The sequence below is a fragment of the Lottia gigantea genome (assembly GCF_000327385.1).
Source record: "Lottia gigantea unplaced genomic scaffold LOTGIsca_10, whole genome shotgun sequence".
NCBI classification, from domain to species: Eukaryota; Metazoa; Mollusca; class Gastropoda; family Lottiidae; genus Lottia; species Lottia gigantea.
In genome coordinates this window covers 685,672-710,675 of record NW_008706747.1, presented here as the reverse complement: position 1 = coordinate 710,675, position 25,004 = coordinate 685,672, and the positions used below count along the sequence as shown (strand labels likewise).

At 32.9% G+C, this 25,004-nt stretch overlaps 2 protein-coding genes across 2 annotated transcripts; both read right to left on the bottom strand.

Annotated features, from left to right (window-relative positions):
- Positions 1 to 6,722: 6,722 nt before the first annotated feature.
- Positions 6,723 to 14,458, bottom strand: LOTGIDRAFT_156017 (hypothetical protein; the record flags this gene model as incomplete). Its single annotated transcript, XM_009046055.1, has 8 exons — positions 6,723 to 6,945; positions 8,010 to 8,103; positions 10,788 to 10,982; positions 12,265 to 12,305; positions 12,654 to 12,775; positions 13,225 to 13,281; positions 13,757 to 13,870; positions 14,435 to 14,458. 8 exons carry the CDS (start codon positions 14,456 to 14,458, stop codon positions 6,723 to 6,725), a joined length of 870 nt encoding a protein of 289 aa, XP_009044303.1.
- Positions 14,459 to 15,058: 600 nt separating this feature from the next.
- LOTGIDRAFT_156016 (hypothetical protein) lies at positions 15,059 to 23,877 on the bottom strand (the record flags this gene model as incomplete). Its single annotated transcript, XM_009046054.1, has 5 exons — positions 15,059 to 15,071; positions 15,106 to 15,243; positions 21,887 to 22,018; positions 22,895 to 23,041; positions 23,504 to 23,877. 5 exons carry the CDS (start codon positions 23,875 to 23,877, stop codon positions 15,059 to 15,061), a joined length of 804 nt encoding a protein of 267 aa, XP_009044302.1.
- Between the last annotated feature and the right edge of the window lie 1,127 nt (positions 23,878 to 25,004).

The following is a 25,004-nucleotide window of genomic DNA, read 5'->3' as shown; positions in this document are numbered from 1 at the left end:
GTTATCCATCACCTCTATTCAATCATTTATGGTCATCTTCTCAAGTCCTTACGTCTATGGGCTATAATCCATGTCTGTCAAAATCTGAAATTCAAAAAAAATAATACTTGTAAAAAATTTCTTATAAAGGATTATAAGGATAAAGGATTAGGCCTTCCATTAATTATGTTGATCTAAGGTCAAGGAAATGAAGATCATATAATAGACTTTGCCAGTAGTCTATCCCAAGATCGCTGCTGAATTTCTAATTTTCTAATGAATGAAACCAATAATGATAGTCCCTGAGAAAATCTGAGCAAGATAGACTAGGTTAAATGGAGTGATTACTGATTGAGTGCTTGAATCTTAAGTCTAAAAAATAATATTTATTCAAGATATTAGGTACGCGTACAGTACATAACTGTCAAAGTAGAAAATGCATTTATATCCCTATTTTAAAGCATTGGTGGCCCGAGTGTTGCTTAAAGGGATACTATGTCTTAGAATAAACATAAAATTTAAAAATTTTACACTTGGCCAATAAGAGCATATTATATTCATCAGTAGATATACCTGTTGTCATAAATAGCATAACAGGATCCTTAATCTGATAAATCCAAAAAACTTAATAAAATGCAATTAACTATTGAAAAAACGCTTAATATTATGATTAAGTGTTTTTTTCAATAATTACTTAGTTTATGAATTTTCCAATTTTCTAGATTTTACAGGAATTCTGTTGTAACTTTATTACTCCAGGTAAGTTCACTGATGAATATATACTCATATTGACCTTTCTTGAGAATTATATTTTATGTTCATTCTAAGACATAGTATCACTTTAAGACACTGAGTTTGAGATCGGTTAATAGGTTACATTTAGGCCTATAGTTCATGGATCTATATTTATCATTCTTTATGACTGGTATCGTATTTGGTTTGTGTACACCCTACTATAGACTATAGTACGAACGGTGGTAGGCCTATCACTCATTTGCTGTCATTGTCACCGTATCAGAAAGAGCCATTACAAAAGACACACTAAGCAAAATAAATCATAAACTTTTTTCTAATGACATGCAGAATGAATCACTTCAATTTCGTGAGATTTCAACTACCACACCTTGTAATTAGCAAAATGTTTTCCTTTTTAATATTCTTTTTAAACAAAATAGCAGCCATGTTGAAAACAGCTCGGGGAGGTAACTCATTAATGCAGGTCAGTTTTTAAAGACAACATTTAATTTTTGTAACAACCATCCACATGTATTTCATTGCAAATAAACAAGACGTCAGAGTTTCATTTCAAAGAGTGATTAGCTACTCTAAATTTGCTCAGCAAGGTAAGGGAATACTATTTGCATTCCGACAAAAGATTTGATATTATCTTTCATCAAAGTTCACTGAAAAGCATAGTCTTTAAAACCATACCCCCTTATCAACAAATTGGTTAGTCCATGAATCACTCTATCCAAATAGCATTAGATGAGGCTTTGAATTTTGACTTATCAAAACAGTCTTTTTTATACAAGAGGGGATGCCCATAGGAAAGGCTTCTCATATGTTATTCATGAGTTTTGTATGTGTTTGTATGTATCAAACAAAAGCATAAAAAAGGAAACATACAAGCTTGTTGATTGGCAAATTTGATAATGACATGAATTCTTATTATCTGTCCTTATATGATGCTTTCTTGCTAAAGTGAAACATGATAATAGTCCAATAGTTTTGGACGTGTTGAAACAGTAGTGTTAACAGAACCAGTACTGGAAGAAATAAAAGCCTGGTGTTAAGAATTTGACAATGTTTAATTGAACTGTACATAGTTGAGAAAAAAAAAGACGAGTAATATTTTACAAAAATAAGACAGAAATAATACCAAAATATACATTTTTGATATAAATACATAGACTTAACCACAAAAACTTACTGAAACACTGAAAATAACAAATTAGATTGTTTAGACAGACACAATTTGAAGAGAACAAGTGGTCTAAACATTTGCTGAAAATGACACAAAAGTGACAGTTTAAACTTTCATGGTAGTCTACATTTTGCTGCATTAGCAAGACAAAAATACTATACATATGGTTGAAATTGAGCTCTTGACAACTGTATGTCTTTAATATTTCGACCATGAAAGAAGTAGATGAAATAAGACATACCCATAGAATGAAGTAGTTTAACTACTCTTGAATAGAACAAATCAACCCATGAATAATTTTAACTTTAAAGAGATTGTAAAGAGGTTTTCTAAAATTTTTATGTGTCTAGGGAACACTGATAGCATCAATTTGCACCATTCCATTCTAGATGCCCGTGGTTTTTGCAATTCCACTAAAACAATGCGTTTTATGATGTCACTATCGCAAAGGTCCTTTTGCAATAGTGATGTCATAAAATGCTTATATTCAGTGAAATTGTAAGAGCCACAGTCGTCTGATTGAAAATGGGAATGATGTCAATCAGTGTCAGCGATACACATAAAAGTTTTAGAAAATCTTTTTACAATCCCTTTAATTGTTAGTTCCTCAGTAGGTTAATTAAAATAAATTATATTTTCATGGTTAGAAATTTGAACCACAATAATGAGTTGACCTAAGTGGGGCACTCTTGAAGGAGAAATACGTGATCACTGAAATTATAGAAAGGAAATTCGGCTCTGTTCACATAATGTTAATAAAATAAGAAAGCACATGTTGGGTGAAGTTTTACTGAAATTACTAAAGGTCTACTATATCTGTAAAAATAATGCTATCAATGGCCATTACCTATAATGCAGTGGTTCCCAACCTATTTCAGACTTCACACCCCTGAAGCAATCACCTGGACCTTTTACACCCCAAAAAATTGTTTCATTGATGATATGAAGGGCTCTCACCACTCAAAATAAATTCTTCTCCTACACCAGTTGGCCACACCCCCAGGATGGGAACCAGAGCTATAATGGCTGACATGAATTGAGTTTTACATCAATATATTAGACAACTTCTTTTGGTGTGAATAGATGAGGTATGGTGTCTGAACAGAAGCAAGATGTATCTGGATCGTGTCTGACCTGACATATCTGGCCCTACCCACACTATACCTAAATACAGTTGAAGGGTAGGCTTAACTTACAAAGATGTACCCTACATCTCTGTTGTATTGTGCACAGGGATATTGTATCCCGTAATGTCTTGATGGACTCATTTATGGTTCTGCTTTGTATAAAACCACAATTTTGCCAATTTGGCTTTCAACATGGTGAAAATTTTCAAAAACTATTGTTCCAAGTGTGGGACAGGGCAACACCCATAAAATGATATCTTGTATCTGGCTCTCTACGTGAAGATATCCAATCCATGTATCAAATATGAAGAATTGGTAAGACCGGATTTGTCTGGCTACACCGTGTCCAAACCCATACCTCTTGTATTCACTGGTTCTACAGTATCAATAATTCTGCACTGCACCATAAACCATACCTTATCTACACAGGATACAATACAGGAAGTGAAGTTGGCAATGAAATAAGTTAGTACAGCAAACAAAAATTTCCTACTCCATTTCAATTTCCAACAAAAAGATATACAAAGAACATAGAAAGAATCTTTGGGATTTGGGAATGGGGCAACTACAAAATTACAAATAATTCAAATTAATAAAATAGCTATCTATCTACAAAATAAAGCACTAATATTCAATAATAATAATAATAATAATAAACAATTAATTTCTTCAATAAACTATCACATAATTAGCAAATTAACAAATTAATACCACTTTAATAATAACTAGTATCTAAATGGAAAAAATGGCAAAAAAATGCTGACCCAGCAGCAGAGAGAGAAACTATTAAATCATTTTACTCAATCTGATTGAAACACATACTGAATGTGTAAAGTTTACTTTATATATATACACATATTAAATGTGTAAAGTTTGTTTACTATATGAATAATCATATTTTAAATGTGTAAAGTTTACTCTATAAATAAACACATATTAAATGTTTAAAGTTTACTATATAAATAAACACATATTAAATGTGTAAAGTTTACTCTATGAATAAACACATATTGAATGTGTAAAGTTTAGTCTATAAATAAACACATATTAAATGTGTAAAGTTTAACACATTGAATGTGTAAAGTTTACTATAAAGTAAACACATATTAAATGTGTAAAGTTTACTATATAATTAAACACATATTGAATGTGTAAAGTTTACTATATAAATAAACACATATTGAGTGAGTAAAGTTTACTATATAAATAAACACATATTGAATGTGTAAAGTTGATTAACTAAATGAATCAAGTATATGATTGTATGTGACTGCAAAACCAACCAGAAATCCAAAACAACATATTGGCAATACATTGGTAGAAGCTAATGAACTTTTCACACAAGATAACTGAATTAAGCTCATTTTCAGCTATCCAAATTATTTCAGAATTAGAGTTCAGTCATATTCCCAGAGTTGAATTGTAGGGAAAATGGGCGTAGGATTTGAATTCTGAAAAGTAATACAGATTGCTAAAATTCCATTCCATTCCATTGAACAACCATTTATACAAATCACAAGGGTACTAGGGAAAAGGAAGTCAGATTTTAATCCTGAAAAATGAAAATAGTGGTACTCCTTGCCATAGAAAGGCAATCACATCTGTTAATTGTTTGATTTTTCAAACAGCAACTTGCTATTTCCGAAAACAAAAAAATGAAAAAAAAAAAAACATGTATTTCAATCAGATTGACATTTGATGGCAAATTATAAATTCTTAAAAGTGACTGTATATCAAAGTTCATGTCATATAAATTAGAAATTATACGTAAAATAGTCTCAATGCTCAGGCATACTTTTTCACACTATATATATAGCACATATGTCTGCACAGTCATTCTACTAAACTGAAAAATTATTCTATAATTGTGGATGGCTGTTTTATGCAAAAAAGCACAATAAAATGGCAAGTTTTTTTTTGCTTGATTGATAAGCATCTTAAATATGATTTGCAAAACCTCAATATGTTGGATTATTGACTGCTAGGCGATTAAGTGTCGTGGGTTCGAATCCTCCTCAAGGTAAGAAAAATTCTGATGCCTGTGCTAGTGCTTTCGAGAGTGGTGTTGGCTCTGACTCTTAATACCTAATCACATAACAATCAGAGGGGTCGCTCGATTGGTGACTTCTGCAGATTTAGGATTAATGGAATCAACCAGACGTTTAAAAAAAGAGTTGGAACAGGGTTCAGAAAAAATTGAGGGTGCAGAATTCAAAATGGCGTAGAGAGGAATAGGAGGGAAAATTTTGAATGTGACAAAATCTGGTTCTGTACCATTCAATTGAGGACAGAACCGGAACATACAGAACCTGTTCAGAATTGACCAATCAAGCGCCACCCAAAATGTACAAGGAAAATATTAATCATGAAAAGTCATACAGATTGAGACTTCTGACATATATTATATATTATAAATCCTGAACAGAAAGATCAATAAATAATGCTTTATAAAAAGTAGAGGACAAAAAAAGCAATGGTGAAAGGAAGTTTCTCAAAATATCTCATGTTTCATGTCTACCTCATTGATTTTGTCTGGTTGTGGATTTTAACTATTGAAAATGAAATGAAATGAATGAAGATTTACTGCCACTTACGGGCTAATGAAGACAGGCAATTTGTCAGGACAGGGGCAGCCTACTCATTTTCTATTTTCAACTGTTGAGGGATTTTTAAACGTGCACAGCCTGTAGCACATACTTTTTCCATGTCAGTCCCTTCGACCTGAATCACTGACAAGGTGCAAGCAGTTTGAATAATCCAAAGGTATTTTCTGGACCTATAATGAGATAGAACCCCAGACCATCACGTTAGTGAGCAAGCATCTAACTCACTGTGTCATCTTTGACTTAAAGGGGTAGGTGTGCCATTTTGGGGAGTTGATCTTAGTCTTGAATATACGTCAATAGTCTTCAGACGTACTAGAAATGAAGGAAAATTGCATAATTCCTTCAAAATAACTTCCCCGAAATCAAACTAGGAATTTTACTCACAATTTCTATATATGAATTTTCTATATATCACAGAGTATCTTAAATTGACGATTCGTCAATTTAACATTCAATCGCAGATAATTCTGGACACATCATGGAATTGAAGGCTCAAATTTCGTCGGTGAGCTGTGAACACTATTACTGATTAACTTAGCTAAAAAATTCCTGTTTCTGAGACTAGAGTATGATTGGTAAAAAAAATGGCGCAGCTTTCCCTTTAAGGATAGATAAGTGACACAATACTGAAAGGAACCACAGGCTAACTGAATAAACTTTCAACTGTCAATGTTTCAGAAATGTAATGATGAGATATTTTGTGAAAAGTCTCAATATATGATTTCTATAAATATAAATTATGTCTAAATATATTACAAAGTCTGACAGACAACATTTAACCGGTTGAAAAATAGACCATATCAAAATTGTCATAAAAATTATAAGCAACTCTGAAAAAGAAAGCAGTCACTTGGTATTCAACACACACATAGTTTGTCACTTCACACATTTGAGAGCGTTATCTTTGAACACTCTAAACACATAACACTTAAATTCTCTGGTAGATAGAATCACCGTTTCACGCTTGCAAACACACTATCGATACTCTCATGCTGTAGAAATGGCATCATCGTAAAAAGTGATGTAAAGAACAAAGAAAATGGTGGACAAAGGTAGTGTATACAAGGATGAAATAAGTATATTTGATCATCGATTACTTTTGACAAATGTCTCTAAAATTTCTTCTGCCATTTTCAGGTTGTTCCTAGAAACTCTCAAAGCATCGAGAACTTTTAGTTTTTCAAAGCCACGCCCGACTAAGAGTTCAACATAATCTTCGTTGATACTTGATAATGTATCTGTATTTTCCTTGTTATTTATTTCTTGTATTTCTCGCAAACCTTCTCTTCTAGGCGGTGGCTGTTCTGGTCTAAAAAATAAACAAACAGACTGATTAGAGTTAATTCATTAACCCGTCTGCTCATTTTTGGCAGTAAGTCCTATCCTCATGATTATTTGTACATGGGTTGGAATATCCAAATTGTAGTGATAGTCTTAGAATGACTCTTTGCTAATATTTTCACATTAATAGTTTGGTCAAAATGGAACACTTTTGTGTGAAATATTTTGAAAAGTTGTGTTTAATTGTATTTCTATTGTTGCCATATTAACTGAAACTAAGTCCCACTAACATTAATGCGCTAGAAAGTGTTTCGTTCTCGGTCTATACCTTGATGTGTTAAAATCACAAAATATTCACGTCTACATTACTACAATTTCAAGAATTCTGTGAACTGTTCCATTAAAGTGTATATGATCTGCTGTTCTCAGACACATTTCAATGGAACTCTTCATGAAAGAGATAAATATAGACATCCTAGCAACTTGGATGAAGAGAAAAATAATTAATCTGGCAGAAACTGTTCTCCTATCAGGTAGCATTTACACTACACAATTTATCTGTTCCGTTCTGAGAACTGTTCCAAGACCACCTCACCTCAGTAGTCTCGAATTGGAACAGTTCTGCTTCCACTAGTCTGTCATCCATTCCGTTCTTGAAACAGTTCCAAGAACAGATAATTTTTATAATGTTTACGGGACTTAATATTCCAATTCATTAACAAAATCATCAACTTCACAATTTAATACTACAAGCTGGCTCAGTTTTGTGTGCAAAGGTGAGATATTGCATACACCCATTACCCTTCTGAAAGCAAGTGGAGGGCTTAGCCAGATCAAAGCAATTACAGATATTACAGTTTGGTGAAGGCCTAGTAATAGAATGATTCTGTGGCTCCACTACCATAGGAACTGGTTGTACCATGGGCCAAGTCCATGGGCCCCCCTAACCCAAGAAAAAAATGCAGGAGAGCATAGGTTTGAAAGAAATTACCAGGGGAGGGGCCCCAATCCACCCAAGTCCATGGACCCCAACTCATCTAGTTGAGCCAGTGGAAACATTAGACAAAAACAAAGAAAGATTGGAAAGCTTACACTTTGGACTCATCTTCAGTGCTATCTGCTCTTCTATTTTCAAAACAAGGTGGTACAGCATACTCGCTGGGAATTCGGAATTTTTTGGCATTTCCTGTGACGGAGAAAAGAGTTCCTGTAATTAGAGTTCCATGCTACGAATAAGCCACAACACAGACAAGCAAAGCAAAAGCACAATACACAACAATAAGGTTACTGTCACAGGTAATACTGTTATATCATTAATTTTCTTGTCTGGCCCACTATTTCCAATTTCCTCTAAATTTTCAGATACATTTGTAGATTGACAAAATTCAAGTATTTTTGCTACCTCTCTTATTTCATTATGTGTACTATCATCTTCACAATGGTTAAGGTATTGTGAACTTCATCTTATACCTTGACTACAAAAGCCACTATTCTCGTATCACTGAAGTTTGTAAATGCAGCGATTTGATTGGATTAGATTGTATGCTAGTAAATACAGCCAATCAAAACCCTTGACAGAACGTCTGTAAATATAAGAAATAATGTTCAAAGTCTTTCTGTCAAGGACTCTGATTGGCTGTATTTGCAGACGTACGATCCAATCAAATTTCCATGATACAAGAACAGTGGCTATAGCAGTCAAGGTATAAGACATAGTCCAAAAAACTTAGTAATTAATCAAGGATTGGCAAATATTAGAAATACTAAAATATTGAGCCTCACAAATATCAATGATTTCACAGTATTGGGTGAAGCTTGATTGGTGAGTTCTGCTTCCTCTGGAATCAACCCCAAACAATAGGTTTATTATGCTGGAACTCACTAATCGAACACAACCCTAGTTTATGCTAAGAAAAATATCAAAGGGACAGGCACACATGAGGATTTTACTGAAGTTCGGTGACAAAAATCGGTGACAAAAATCAGTGACAAAAACAAGTTGCGTGCCCCCAGCATTAGGAAAAATCATGGAGGCATCCCATTTGGTTTGAATGTATCCAGTTTATCATATTATATTGTTTATGCTCCACAACAAAATATCAAAACACAGCGTTGCAAAAAATGAGCTAAAATTTTGGCAAAATTGAGATCTATCATTTCTACTGCTAGTAAAATATGATGCAAATGCTAGCCAAATACTTCAATTTACTAATTTAGTCTAGCACAAATATTTCTACTCATTCGGGTCCGCTTCAATCATAAACACAACCTGTCCACTTCATCTTTAGGTAGCTTAAAGATACATTCCGATTTCGTTGTAGGTCCAAAAAAATCTGTGCTCAAATTTGTGAAAACTATACACCAAAATCGAGAGAAATGCGCCCTTTAACGTATCTGAAAGTTTTAACTAAAAAAAATCCAGCCATTAATTTTCAATCGGTAAAAATATTTTTTTGAAATATGATGTAAGGTTTTTAAGTTTGTTATGTTTTTGGAAGCTGTTAGAAAACTACTCTACAGATCTGAGTAAAATAATTTCCAATTACTACGTATTCTACAGGTTTAAACTTAAAGCCTAACACCAAAGTAGGTCAAGTAGGTTTTTAATTAACCCTTTTAAAACAATTTCCGTTATATCAAGTAGATATCACATAAATATAAATAGCATACTTTAGAAATATTTTCAGGTATAATTTACAATGTTTTTGATAATGGAAAAAAAGCAGAATACCCCCTTTAAGTATTAATCATCACAATGTAAGTCTAGTCTATATAGTATCTATAACTATTTATTCTACCTAAAAATGAAGTGGACTGCTGGTCTTTATGTTTTGAATTGGATGAGTAGAAATATCTTTGAGTGAATATACAAAGGGCTACAAATAAAGCACTACAAGCTCTAGCTCTATAAAAAAAAGTCACTATTAGTATTACTGTGAACTCTCTGAAAGCACATGCAGTCTAGACAAACTACAAATACGTATAGAAACAACAGGCACAAGACATAAAACATACGAGGTTTAAGAATGGAAAGAAAGCTCAGCTAATATGGAATTTTTTTCAACAAATTCCTTTTGTTTTGGTCTAGTAGGCAATCAAACCAGTTAGAAATTTCAGTTGCAAAAATACCCAAAATTCAATTTCAAACCTACATGCAAACATGACAGAAATAGCAAAAAGGTTATCAAATTATACACGAGCACCATGGGCTTTTTATCAGAAACTTTGTATTTAAGATTCTCTTGAGTAATTTACTTTAAGAATCTAATATTAGTCAATACCATTACTGAAACAACAAATATTTTGTAATGTTCTCTTTTGATCATCTTAAAGAAACACTACCTCTTAGAATGCACATAAAATATAAATTCTAAAACAAGGCCATATGGTCATATTTATCACTGTAGTATAGTTATAACGCCAGTCAAGTGCTTTGCATCTTCATAATGTCAAGCTATTAGGAACTGTGTCTTATACCTTGACTGCAATAGCCAACTTTTTTTAAAGCTTGTAAATGCATCGATTTGATTGGATTGTACCCTTGCAAATACAGCCAATCATAGTACTTGATGACATGTGTAGCCAAATTGTTTAAGTATTTCTGTCAAGGTCTCTGATTGATTGTGTTTCCTAGAGAACAATCCAATCAAATCGCTGCATTTACAAACTTCTGTGATACAAGAAAGGTGACTGTTACAGTCAAGGTATAAGATACAGTTTGTAATAGCTTGACATTCTGAAGATGAGTCCTCTGAAGAATATTATTCTCTTATTGCCAAATTTGAATTTTATGTGTCATTCTAAGTGGTGAAATTTTCTGATGATTATAAAAACAGCCTCATGGACAGAAAATAGGTTCAGAATACTAACCTCCTTGACTATTAGTCGTAGAAGAATTTGAACACGATGAGTGAGGGGCTGTGCTATTTACAGGATGGACGCCTGGCATAGGATTATCATATATAGAATCAGTATTGGTACTGCTTACTAGGCCACTGATACTAGTAGAAGTACTCTTTGGTAGGTTACTAGTTGAGTCATAACGTAACTCGGCATAAGATACACCTAATAGACAAGAGACAGAAAGAATAAGCTAGATGGTGAAGCATTATCGGCCACAATCTTCTAGTCAGTGTGCAAACAATGAGTGATTTTGTAGAGCAATGTATTATCAAACTGTGTGTGTAGAAAAACTTTTTCAAATCCTACAGCATCGAAGTGACTTCAAAGAGGTTTTTCTAGCCTTTATACATGTACTCCAGGTACCATTCCACTATCTTTAACCTTCATATTGCCTGAATTTCCCCAAAATCAGTCAAGGATGTGGATTTTAAATTCCAAAAATCATGAAAGTGGACATCCACTTCAAATAATATCTGAAGCACGCTTAAATACTGTATATTTGCGAATATAATACGCACCTCTTCTTACCATCCAGTATATCTGGGAAAATCTGTCATGGTAAATAATGTTAAATATGGTAATTATATTTCAGCAAGTTATTCTGTCCATGTTTTCTTTACTGTTGACCATTCTTATCTTAGAATCCCAATGGTCATGTGATCAGGTGAACTCTGAACATTCCATTTTCAGTAATTTTAGGCCTATGGGTTACTGGTTTGTGCAAACAAGCCATTTTAAGTGTTCCTGATGTACATGTAAAGGCTAGAAACCTAATAATAATCCCTTAAAGAGTCGGTCAAAGGAGGACGCAAAAGTGTTTTTGGATTCCAGTGGATAGGTTTTGTACAAAAAGAATTTATAAGCTCAAACAAACATTAAGCTCTGCATCTTTCTATATGTGAATGATGCGAAAGCTATTGTGAAAAAAGCGATTAAGTAGACTTAAATCTAAAAAAAAAAAATCAAAAAAAAGATTGAAAATGTAGAATATAAAAAAAAAAATATTTGAATAAAATCTACTGTAATTTTTTTTGGAAAAATTTAGATGATTTGCTTCATGTTTTTTCTGCGGGTCACTCTACTTGCCACCCATAATCTCATGCTATATATTTTAAGTTTGAACATCAGTAAAATATTCAACCAATTAAAAGATTGATAAAAGTTTACCAAATGTGAATTCTAGGGCATTCATAGTTTGATATTGTAATTCCAATTTTTACACTGTTTTTGATTGGTTAGGTAAAATTCTGAACATGTTTTGAAGAACAATTTCTTCAGATCATGGATGGTGATTGTAATAACTGGCAGAAAAAGCAAGAAACAAAACATCAAGATCTGTAATTTGATCAAATTGTTTCAAAGAAATTGAACAAACTTTGATCTTTTTCTTGATGATGCTGTTGCGATGTTCGTGCTGGAGGTGTTGGTATCTGAATAGAGTTACCTGTCCTTCCCTCAGGTGGCGTTGGTGGTAATTGACGTCTTCTAAAAACACAAAAGACAAAACTAAAAGACTGAATATATCCATTTGTTTTGAGGTAATTGAAACATATGTTGAAAAATATTATTAAATCACATTTGTATAGTCTTCAGATTGAACTCTCACTCCCATTTACTGGGTTCTTTGATCCTAAGTTAAAGAAAACGATGATATTGTTCTATTCTAATGAAATAACCAGTTTTGATAACGTCATTAAAACTGGAATCCGTTAAAAAACTTGTTAGATTTCAATGGAGACAAAATAAGAAAAAAAAGAAATGGAATTTTAATCTAGTCTTTATTAGATTGGTTTCTCCAGCTTTTGAAGGACAAGTTGCTAAAAATAGTCTTACCCCATAGGTTGTGGTGAAGAAGCTGGTGAGGGTACAGGAGAAACAGCTCTAGGTGGTACAGGTGGGGGTAAATTTCTTTTATTTGCATGAGGAGATTCAAATGGTGAACTTCTATCTCGAGACTGTAAATATAGGAGAAATCAGTTGGCATTCAGGAATTATCATGATCAGTTTATTACAGGTTGACCATTTGTTTGGCCAATTGTATTTTAATCTCAGAAATGGGATATATCTTAGCAAAGCTAACCAGTTATGGTGTTCACAGCTCACTGTTGAAATTTGAGCTTTCAAATTCGTGTGCATACAGAATTATCTGTGTTTGAAATTTAAAATGACAACTAGTCTCGTATCTCGGTCATACATAGAAAAGACATATCTGAAGAAATTAAATGATTTTCGAACACTTTTAGTATTCAAGACACAAAATGGCAAATCTGTCCCTTTAACCCATTTAACAACTAAAAAAAGCTCCAAATGCAATTGTGCTTATCCAAAAACTCTTTCATTCATGCCATTATAAGGAGCATTTTATTCTATTAGTATTTATGGGGTCATGATGATAGATTCTTACCCTATCTCTGGGACTAACTGCTAAGGCATGTAAATTTGTTGTACCACCAATAACATCCTGAAAAATAAAATAAATATAAAGTCTTTTAAAAAAGCAGACGTGGAAATGTGAAATGATGTTTCATGTCCTAATTTTCTCCTCAAATTGGGGAAACAGGTATTGTTTAGCTAAGTCACCATATTTCCCATTATAGACCTTGTTATCAAGACCATTTGCCGCGCCAAGTCTTCCCAAATAGGAGGCAGAAAGACAAAATGGGGAGACAACTGTCGAGGCTGAAATTCAACATATGGCAACTCTGCAGAGGCGTCATAGTCTCAGGCCTCTCATGGAGCGAAAATTCGAGAAAAATTGTATTGATTTGGTGTATTCGGACACATATTTTAGGGTATAAAAAGTATAAAAATAAAGTGGGGGTACAATTGGGGGTGCAAACCAATTTTCTTCATATTCCAAATTAACCCATGATTATGCTGATTCTTAAAGAGATAATGCTATGTTTGTTAAAGGCTTAAGAGAAATAATATCTTACTTCATCATCAACATCATTATGAACATGTCTGGTTTGATTAAAGGGATCAACCACTACTTGTTCTGTACCCTTAATTTCACATCGACAAAATGGACATCCTTGACCATCAGTATCCTGCAAAAAAACAATGGTTATAACAACTGTTTACAATCTACAAATCCTCCAGTCCTGTGCCAGTGCTTTCGTAACTTTGTCATTAGTACAAAGTTACAACCTTTACTCTTTAACAGAAGTTACAAAAAAGCAGGTCTTGTTTAGGTCTTGGATGACGCATGCGCAGTCCTTAATCACATGCACAGTCCTTAATCGTATTTTACAATAACTTTTCCAAAACATCTGCGTCTGCCAATTTTTGAAACTTACCTGCCAAGCAGAGAGACAAGGTGTACATAATAAATGACCACAAGGTTCTATTCTAATATCTTTATCGTTTTCAGCACATATTTTACACAGTTGAAACGTTGAACCCATCTCACAATATAATTCATATTGTTCTTGTGTCACTCTTATATGATCTTCTAAACTATCTTGAACTAAATAACTTAAATCAGGATTAACACTACGACCATCTGGGTACAGAAAACTGAATAAAAAAAAAAAAAAGTTTGTGTTGACAATTCAGCATTGGAAAAGAAGAATATAACTCAAAAGCTGTTTCCCCTTCAAGAAATAACTGACTCTTGAAAGCACTGCCAGTGACATGTGTTAAAGGGACAGATGCTGCATTTTGTTGACTTCAGACTTGAATATATGTAAACAGTCTTCAGAAGAACTAGAAATATACACAAATCTCAACATTCAAACGCAGATAATCTTAGACATACATGGACTTGAAGGCTCAAATATTGATGGTGAGCTGTGAACACTATTACTGATTTGCTCAGCTAAAAAATTCCAGTTTCTGCAGCTACAGTATGATTGTCCCTTTTAATGAATAAAGTGAAATATCAGCTTCAAAATAGTAAAAATATTCATAAAATGGCTGTGAGTTGTTCAATTTGCAAACATAGGCAGATATCATCATTTGGAATTATGTGTTTCAGCTTACAGAGGGCAATCAATTTTCAGACAAATCAAGAAAATTTTGGTTGAAATTTAATACAAGAAACTGTTTTATTCCATTCACCAAAAAATTTACATTTTATTAGTCATTTTTTTGACCATCAGTACTATTTTAAAACTGATAATCCACAGAATATAACCATAAATTGGAGTAGCAAATAATGAAATCTTTTCGCTGTTCTTTACCATCATGATAATCTAAGCCTATGGTAGATACATAGCAGACAAAAATGAATTATATCATATCCAACTCCTAAAAACAAGGTAGGATAAAAATTACTACTTACAATCCTTCTCTCTGTCCATCTAATAATGCCTGACATAAAGACTTATTTTGTGGTATAGTCTGTAGGATCTGACCCTCTGCAGTCACATAACCTATAGCCCACTGTCCTAGTCTAGTACAACTTAATCTAAATACATAACTGAAATGATACAAGAAACACAAATTATTTCAGCTTCATTAACAATACAAACATTTAAAACATTGGGACTTAAAAAAATCTTCTAAAGCTAAGATTACATATAATTATGCATCATGCGTCATCCGTTATGCGTTAATAATCTAAATGGTTGGTTTAAGAGGGTATGATTCCATATATGCGGAAGCGGTATCTGTCAAATGGACTCCGTCATGCGTCAAAAAAAAAATCGCAGGGTGTAGCGATTTTTGAGGCATCCGGATGCCTTTCCGCATGGAGATCTCCCAAATGTGACGTATTTTGTGGGGATTCCCTGTCTTTTTTATGCACCAAAGCATCCATCTGTCTAGAAGTCCGTGCGTCAAAAGAAAGATAACGCATACGTTTAACGCACATATGGAATCATATGACGCATCATGACGCATTACGGAACCACAATGGCCATTTATGTCTGCATGACGCGTAAATGGAATCTTAGCTTAATGCTAAAAGTTGATAAACTTTAGAAAATTTTCAAAGAATGTTTATACATTGTGTACAAGAGACAGAAATCATAGATTAACCCATTCCAATTTTTATGATCTGTAGTTCTCTCAATTCCACTAAAACTGATGTAACTATAATTAACAGCTTTTGTAATAGCGACATCATAAAATGCTTAGTTTTAATGGAATTGCATGGAACAAAGATGTTAGATGATTCAAAATTGGGATGGTGCAAAATCGATTCTTTCAGTGTCCCTGACACACATACAAAGTATAGAAAACCTCTCTCTTTAAGTTGATGACATCTTAGATAAAACTCTCTAAAAATTGAAACCTGATTTACTCTCTTTTGATACTGTTGTTGCCCAGGATAGAGACAATATATACCATAGTGCTCGCAGCACTAGCAATGACTTTTGGCTTACAGGTTTTTGGGTTTTTTTGGGGGTTTTTTCCATATGAATGTATATGTATTTCAGTGCCTTTACATCTTGTGGTTATGTACTTGATCACATTAGAATAAACTTGTCCATTTAATACATATGTCTTTTCTGTATACATTGGTTAAGTAAGGGGAGTTTGTACATCTTTCATGATCATGTACTTGATCACTGGAACACAGTATTTCCATTTAATATATATGTACTTGTGTATTTGTTAAACAGGTTGTCCAATGAAATGAAATGAATGCAGTTTTACGTCCTATTTTTCTGCACCTTGTGGGCTAATGAAGACGGGAGGTTGTCCATCAAGGTATTGTGCATTTTTTTTTTTTTAAAGAGGTTATTATTAATATTATTATCAATTTTTTGAGGTTAAATATTACAATTTCTATAATATTCAAAATCATTTCATTTTCTTTTTTCTTTCTTGAGTATATGAACAGTAAATTATTGCTCAGAGCATGTAGATTTGAAGTTAATATTTACTGTTTCCCACCCTTTAGACTGACAATAATCATAATTTAAATACATAATACAGTTTGTATAGCTTCTGAATATGCAGATAGCATAACTATGCAGTGTTCAACGAGGGATATTTTTCAAGGAAAGCAGCCTTAGTCTAGCCATTTTTATTTCCAACTGTTAAGATGCGGGCATACAAGCCGTCTTGGTCGGAGTTTTTTGTCACCGATAAGACCCATGAGTAAAATGTCATCATCCAATCAGATTTGCCTTTCAAATGCATGCTCTGCACGTGATTATCGACATACTGGAAAACGACGAACTGGAGATTTTTGTCTCCTCGTGTGCCCGTGCCAGTCGTTGAAACTCTTGACAAGACTTTAGTCAGTGAACAAAATCTCCAACCAAGAAAGCTCCTGTGCTCACACCGTAAAGAGATCATTATTTGTACAGCCTGTAGCTCATGGTTTTGTTCTGGATAAGGAGAAATTGTTTCAGCAAATCAGCTCCTCCAACCTGCTTCACTGACAAAAGAAACCATGTCATATATCAAACCCTAACGTCCTGGCTAAATATCTATGAAAGACTCTTAGTGCTATGTTCATGGGTCTTTAATTACAACACTATTTATGAGATATCCTAGTTCTAAGATTGTTTCAAGAAGACACACGGTTGGTGTTAACTGAATGCTTCCTATTTGTATAAAATCTGAGACAATATTTAAAATATAATAAGCTAATCTTCCTATGTGGTAGTTTTATTGACATTTGTTTAGTTAATTGTACGTGAACATGTGTCAGATTGTAATTCTGAAAAGTCATACTGAAGGCTAAAATCAAGCTCTGAGGGCTTGTAAAAACATTATTTAGACATCATATCTCCCTGAAAGTTTGTGGATATACACAGATAAAACTTCAAAAATATTAAAAGAGTCATTTAAATGTCTAATTAGGTTTTAGTTTGAATGAATTTATAATGTTATTGAATATTGAATAATAATAGAAGGAAGTATAACTGGAAATGTAGAACTGGGTCATATCTAAGTGTATCAAGGTTTGTTATATGATACTAACAACAGGACACGTTTAATACGTAATAATGTTTACCTCAATCCAGAAATGGTCACTGCCCTATATACAATCGAACCTAGTTAATAATGGATTCCCATTGAGGAGTAAACAATTCTGATTACCGGTACACAGATACCAAAAGTTTTCAGACCACTGCCTAAAAATCCACACAGATTCATCATCTCTTTAAAAGGGAAAAGGCACAAGTTGTGAACACTTTTGTTTGTCTTTGTTCTAGGGCTACAGCAGATTCTGGCCATAAATCTATCCTTTTTCAGTCAATCTACAAAGTGTATGATTGTCATGCAGTTAAGCCATTAAGTCCAACTAGAACATTCATCTTTAGTTACTGCTCAAAATACAACCAAGAAAAAAATATAGCCTGACCTTAATTCTATATGAATTTGAGACAAATAGTGCGTTTAGATAACTAAAGTCTTTGAAACCGTTGTCTGAACGCAACTAGTTAAACTTTAGCTACCTTAACTAGCTTCTACTTCAGAGATGGCTCAAAACCTGGCTTGAATACTTAAGCCAGCTTGACTTAGTTTAGCTAATATTAGACAAGATATATGTCATGTCTGCGCATGTCCATTCTTGATGGCATGTTTTTGAAAAGAATGAGATGCTACAACTATGGTGTTTGTTCAAAGTGTAGCATTTCTGTTGGAACAGTGTGACCTTAACTTTCAGAGAAACAAAAACTACATCCTATTGTAGTTCAGATCCTGAACCAACTTAAAGTGTCACTTCTCCTTTTCTTTTGTAACCTTATTCAATATTAAAAGGGATTGAAAAATTTTGATGTGTATCAGGGACACTGTTAGCAACAATTTGCATCATTCCAATTTTTAGTTAGATGTCTACAGCTTCTGCAATTCCAGCAAAACTAAGGGCTGTATGCAGCGCTCTTACCTTGACTAAAGTCGAACTTTACAAAGTTAGGATTAAGGATTTCAATTTCCTACATTTGATAGTCAAATTTAAACACGACTTTCATAAAGATCGACCAGTGCATACCTAAAGTTCGATTTTAGTCAAAGTTAAGGTAAAGTACGAGCCCTGCATATATGGCCCTAAGTGTTTTATGATGTGACAATGGCCTTATGTGATATACACAGATTTTGTCCTTGGTGATGTTTCAGTTGAATTGCAGGAACCACAGACGTCTGACTAAAAATTTGAATGATGCATATAAATCTCTTTACAATCCCTTTAACAACAAAGGAGAACAACATTCCCTGCCGAGACTTTTGATCTAGTGTGTGCAGTCCAACCAGTTTCACATATTCAATTGTGTTTATTGTTTGCAATCATTCGACACAACATTTCCTCAAGTATGAAATTACAAACCATGTCAAATAAGAAATAACTTTTTAAAGCTTTCAATTTCAACCGTCGAAAGTTCAATTGATAATTTTTTTCCCCAATATTAAAGATTAAAATAGGAGAATATGGCTTTTTAGGCCATTTTTGAAGATATCAATTGCATATTTTTGAATTATTACAATCTTTTGAACACCAAATTTGGAAGACAAAAATTTTGGATAGGCAGAACTTTCCTTATTAATGTAATTATATATGAAGACAGGTCAAAGTGCCATATTTTTTCATGAAAAGTGGCAGACAGTAGTTAAGTTTTAAATACAGGAAGTCAAAACTTTAACAATACAAGTGACCTTTTACATAGCATAGACTACTGTTATTAACACATACTATTCTATCAAATCATACATATAAAAATATACTATGATATAAATATCTTGTAGGCTTATAGTGTAAGTAAACACATATACAAACATTAGTCCTATACATTTCATATGAGAAATTTTGAAATATCAACATGAGAACAAGTTCTTCTTGTCCAACTTCAGTAGGGACACAGGCTGAATTAAGTCAGTTGTTTGAAGATCGCATAACGTGAAACTCTGGGTAACAAAATGTTTTAGGTTCTGTTTTAATATTTCTTTTAAGTTCTACAATTGATGTATTGAGCACTATTTTCACATTAAAGGGATTGTAAAGAGGTTTTCTAAATATTAAATGTGTATCAGGGACACTGATAGCATCAATTTACTTTATTCCAATTTTCAATCAGATGTCTGTGGTTCCTGCAATTCTACTAAAATTAAGTACTTGATGACGTCACTAATCACAAAGTATACTTCAACATATAAGGCCTTTCGCGAGTAGTGACGTCATCAAAGAAATAATTTTAGCCAAAATGAGGGAACCACAGACATCTGAATGAAAATTGGATAGGTACAAATTGATTCTATCAGTGTTCCTGATACACAAAACAAATTTCAAAAACCTTTTTACAATCCCTTTAATATGTTCAAACAACTTTGTTGATAGTCTTATCAATGTCAAATGAAATGATGCCTATCTGCACGCCATTTCGCCGATGAAGTTTCAAATTGTCAATGAGGGTAAATTTTTCCGAACAAAAGCTTCCTTTGTTTCAATAATAACAATTTTTATCTCTTTATAACCAGATTATACTGAATGATCACAATAATTTTGTTATTTCCACCAAGTGTTAAAGGGGCAGTATGCAAAATTTTGATTATCAAATCCTTCGTGAACTATATCTTAAAATATTTCCAACACATGTTATTTACATTTATGTATCTACTTGAATTTGTTTTAAAAGGGTTAATTAAATATAGAGGGAACACTGTATTAATTGGTTTCAACTATCGAGTCTGCATTAAGTCCAACATCAAAACTAGTTTCAAAGCCTAGGCCTAAGCAGCTTAGGCTTTGAAACTAGTTTTGATGTTGGACTCAATGCAGACTTGATAGTTGAAACCTTTAAAATATGTAAAAGACATATTTTTGTACAATTAGGCGTTTAATTTAATTGCTTTGATCAACAGTTTTTTTTTAACACCTTCCCAAAAGCATAACGAACTTAAATAGTTTAGTAAGAGTAAGCCTTTCAAATAGTTTTGGTGTTAAACAATTAGAGAGACTTTTTCAAATTAAAAACTTGTCAGAAAGAGTGTAAGATTCTTGTTTCTCATGACTTAAAGGGATTATATTAGAGGTTTTCAACATTTGTTATGTGTATCAGGGAAAATTTTCTATCAGATGTGTGTGGTTCCTGCAATTCCACTAAAACTACGTCACTACTCACTAATTGCAAAATATGCTATATCCCATAAAGCCCTTATCAATTAGTGGCATCATCAAACACTTAGTTTTAGTGGAATTGCCAGAACCACCGACATCTGATTGAAAATCGAAATGGTGCAAATTGATGCTATCAGTGCCCCTGAAACACATAAAATTTTTTAGAAAAACTAATTACAATCCCTTTTAAGGTCATGAAACACAAATATGCAATTACATCTAGAATTTCAGCAATTATTATTTTGCTTCCTTGTTACATTAACTTATACAACTACATGTAATATATATCATGATTATATTTTAATATATGGTTTCAATACCATCTTCACAACGTCAAGGTATTACGAATTTCCCCTTTTACTTTGACTGCAATAGCCACATTTCTTGTATCACAAAATGCATCGATTTGATTGGATTATACCAGCGAATACATCCAATCAGAGCCCTTGACAGAATGACTGTAAACATTATGGCTTAAAGTTTACAGACTTTCTGTCGAGGACTCTAACTGGCTGTCTTCGTTGGCATACAATCCAATGAAATCATGACATTTACAAACTTCTCTGAAACAAGATGCAAAGTGACTATTGCAGTCATGGTAAAAGACGAAGTGCGTAATACCTTGACATTTTGAAGATGTTAGACTGCTTCTGTGCTAGAACATTATCTTGGCCATCTCTAGTATTTAAATCTAGAAAATTCAATGCTTGATTCAAGAGGAGCATTGGATTTTCTATGACTGGCTGTGCCTTGAAAAATCAGACCCAATTGCTTGCTGCATTTAGTTAGCGGATTTGCACCGAAAAATGGTTACCGGTACCACGCTCTCAGATGCAGGTTGTCCAGAATACAGTTGATCACAGAATATGTTAAAGTCTGTTAATCTCTGAATAATTTGCAAAATTCGGTAGTTTACAATGATTTACAACTGTACTGACTGGAATAATGAGGAGAGAAGACTTAATCCAAGCCAACCAAAATTTCAATTTAAACCAGAAGCATTGTTCCTCTGAAAACATTGAGAATCCAAGAGTATCATTTTACATACCTTCCAGGTTTGGTCATATATTTTTGTAATCTGGCTTTGACTTCATCATACGTAAGGAAAGCCACGTAACCAGGGTGAGTGACTGCTAGAACATTCCAATTTCTTAATAAATTATTCCATGGTTGAAATAACCTGAAATAACCAAAATTAATGATAGACAAGTAACAAAGATAGCTTGCTAGGCAAGGTAACATACGCCCATTGGCAGCTGTCAGGAATGATAAAACAATATTAAGTGACTATAGTATGATTTGTTTCATGTCAAAGAAATTTTAATAGTTTGAATTCAATGATATATATATTTACTGCCAGTTATTTATGATGAGAATTCTACAAAGTTTAAATATAGCTTATAGAGTGAAACGTCAAGTCAGACACAATATTTCAGTGAATTATTATCCGACCATCACGAAAATCGATAGGAATCATCTTCATAATGACATTGACACACAAAATCAAAATCAAAAGAATCTGTAAAGAATTGTAGCCTGTAGAGTGAGCAAGAACCAAATGTGAACGGACGGACCGACAGGGTGATTACAATATACGCCCATCTTATGTGTGGGCGTATAAAGAAAACACTAATATAGAACCTAAGATTCCTGATAGAAGATGGTGTTGTTTGAATTTTAATTGCACAAAAAAACAACAGGTAACAAGTTCTGTCATTTAGCATTTGGTTGATACGATGAAGAAAGAATGAAAGACGCAACCATATTTTACAAGAGTTCCAATTTAGGTTCACTAGGATCTTTTTTTTCAGCTAGTCCTTGGGCCAAACTTCTTTGCATTGATCTTTCCTAGTTACCCACTTACAGCTCAATAGCCATTTGCTCAAAGTAACCAAGAAAAAGACCTCAATCCAACACTCTAAATAATTGGTCTTAAAGTCAATGTTCACTAATGCATTTTCTTGAATCAGGTGGCAGACAGAGTTATTATTGTACACAGAATTTGATTGGCTTAATTTTGTAAAACTGGAAAATTATTGCACTTAAATAGCCTTACCTTGTGAAAACATCAAACTCGAACACAGAAATATGGTCATTACAAGTTAAATCTAACGTGGTTTTTAATGCCATGGCTTCTAATGGTGAACCTATAGGATGTGTATCATGTAATGTATCTCGGAACTCTTTCCATGGAACTGTTATTCTGGAAAAATACAATTGAATCTGATTATTAATACTGATAATATCAATCAAAAAATTTTTTTTTTTTTTTTTTTTTTTTTCTACTTGTAAGCTTTTATTTGAAAAAGAATAGAATATAAAAAGTTCATGAGTTTACAAAAGGGATAAATAGAATTCAACAGTGTTGTAAAATTTAACAACAAAATGATAGAATTATAGTGTTTAGATATCGTGTAAAAAAGTGAAAATATTCGAAACACAAGCAAAAGTTATTTCATATATAATTCCAGTTTAGGCGATTTTTAGGTAATGTGTATTACTTGCAATCCAATGATGATAATCTTAGACATAAAAATCTATTAAAAAATTTAAAACTGAGCTAAAAGAGAAAATTTTGTAATGTTTCAAATAGTATTATGGTTGTTAATTTTTCAAATGTTGAAGTTTTGATGAGGTACAGTGTTATTATATATGTAGCTATTACAAAACATAAAAGAAAAACACAGATCCATGAAGATAAGAGAAAAACAGTGGTTCCAATGGTGAAGCATTACGTCTAGCTTCTAACTGTGATGTAGGTTTAGATGTTCTTCTTACCATCTCAAAAGTACTCGGACCAAACTTAACACCACTCGGTTGGAACATGCCACCTCTTGGTGTAGACCAAACATAACTCGATCCAGCTGAGCTTTCGGTTGAATTATCAAATGGGTTCAAAGGAGAAACATTATGTAGTAGTGGAACAAGAAGAAACTCGTTCTCTTTCACTGGTCCCATCATACCATCATACTGATTTCTTTTACTAAGAAACACCAATTCCTTGTGTACAATATCGGAGCGTGTTCGAAACTTCGTCATTATCTAAAGTATCAGCCTTATTATCAAACACCATAAGTCTCTTATCACTTTTCTTATTTTCTTTAAAACGATTTGAGGCCTTTGACCACTTTCCACGCCCTTTCTTGACAAACCAGATGTAACAAATCAACATACAAATTACCACCACCAATAATACAGCAATAACTATCCAAAAAATCTAATATATACAATAAATGGATAACAGCAGAGATATTTAATGATCATCATAAAATTCATTACCTTTGAGACCACTAAGAATTATGTTTCCAAATCTTACAGAACAATTTATCTTAAAAAATTAAATCATCCATGTGTGTCTAGAATTATCCGTGTTCGAATGTTAACATGGTGAATCGCAATTTTCTTAAGATATACAGAAAAGACATATCTATTTATAGAAAGTGAAATTTTTTTTGAGGTATCTTTTAAAGAATTGATAGTGTATTGTATTGAAAACTACTCAGTAATCAGTTTGAAATTAATAGTGAGTTGTATTAAAAACTACTCAGGGTAATCAGTTGAAATTAATAGTGAGTTAGTTGTATTAAAAACTACTCAGGGTAATCAGTTGAAATTGATAGTGAGTTGTATTGAAAACTACTCAGTAATCAGTTTGAAATTAATAGTGAGTTAGTTGTATTAAAAACTACTCAGGGTAATCAGTTGAAATTGATAGTGAGTTGTATTGAAAACTACTCAGTAATCAGTTAAAATTAATAGTGAGTTGTATTGAAAACTATTCAGGGTAATCAGTTGAAATTGATAGTGAGTTGTATTGAAAACTACTCAGGGTAATCAGTTTGAAATTGATAGTGAGTTGTATTGAAAACTACTCAGTAATCAGTTTGAAATTAATAGTGAGTTAGTTGTATTAAAAACTACTCAGGGTAATCAGTTGAAATTGATAGTGAGTTGTATTGAAAACTACTCAGGGTAATCAGTTGAAATTGATAGTGAGTTGTATTGAAAACTACTCAGTAATCAGTTAAAATTGATAGTGAGTTGTATTGAAAACTACTCAGGGTAATCAGTTAGAAATTAATAGTGAGTTGTATTGAAAACTACTCAGGGTAATCAGTAGAAATTGATAGTGAGTTGTATTGAAAACTACTCAGGGTAATCAGTTT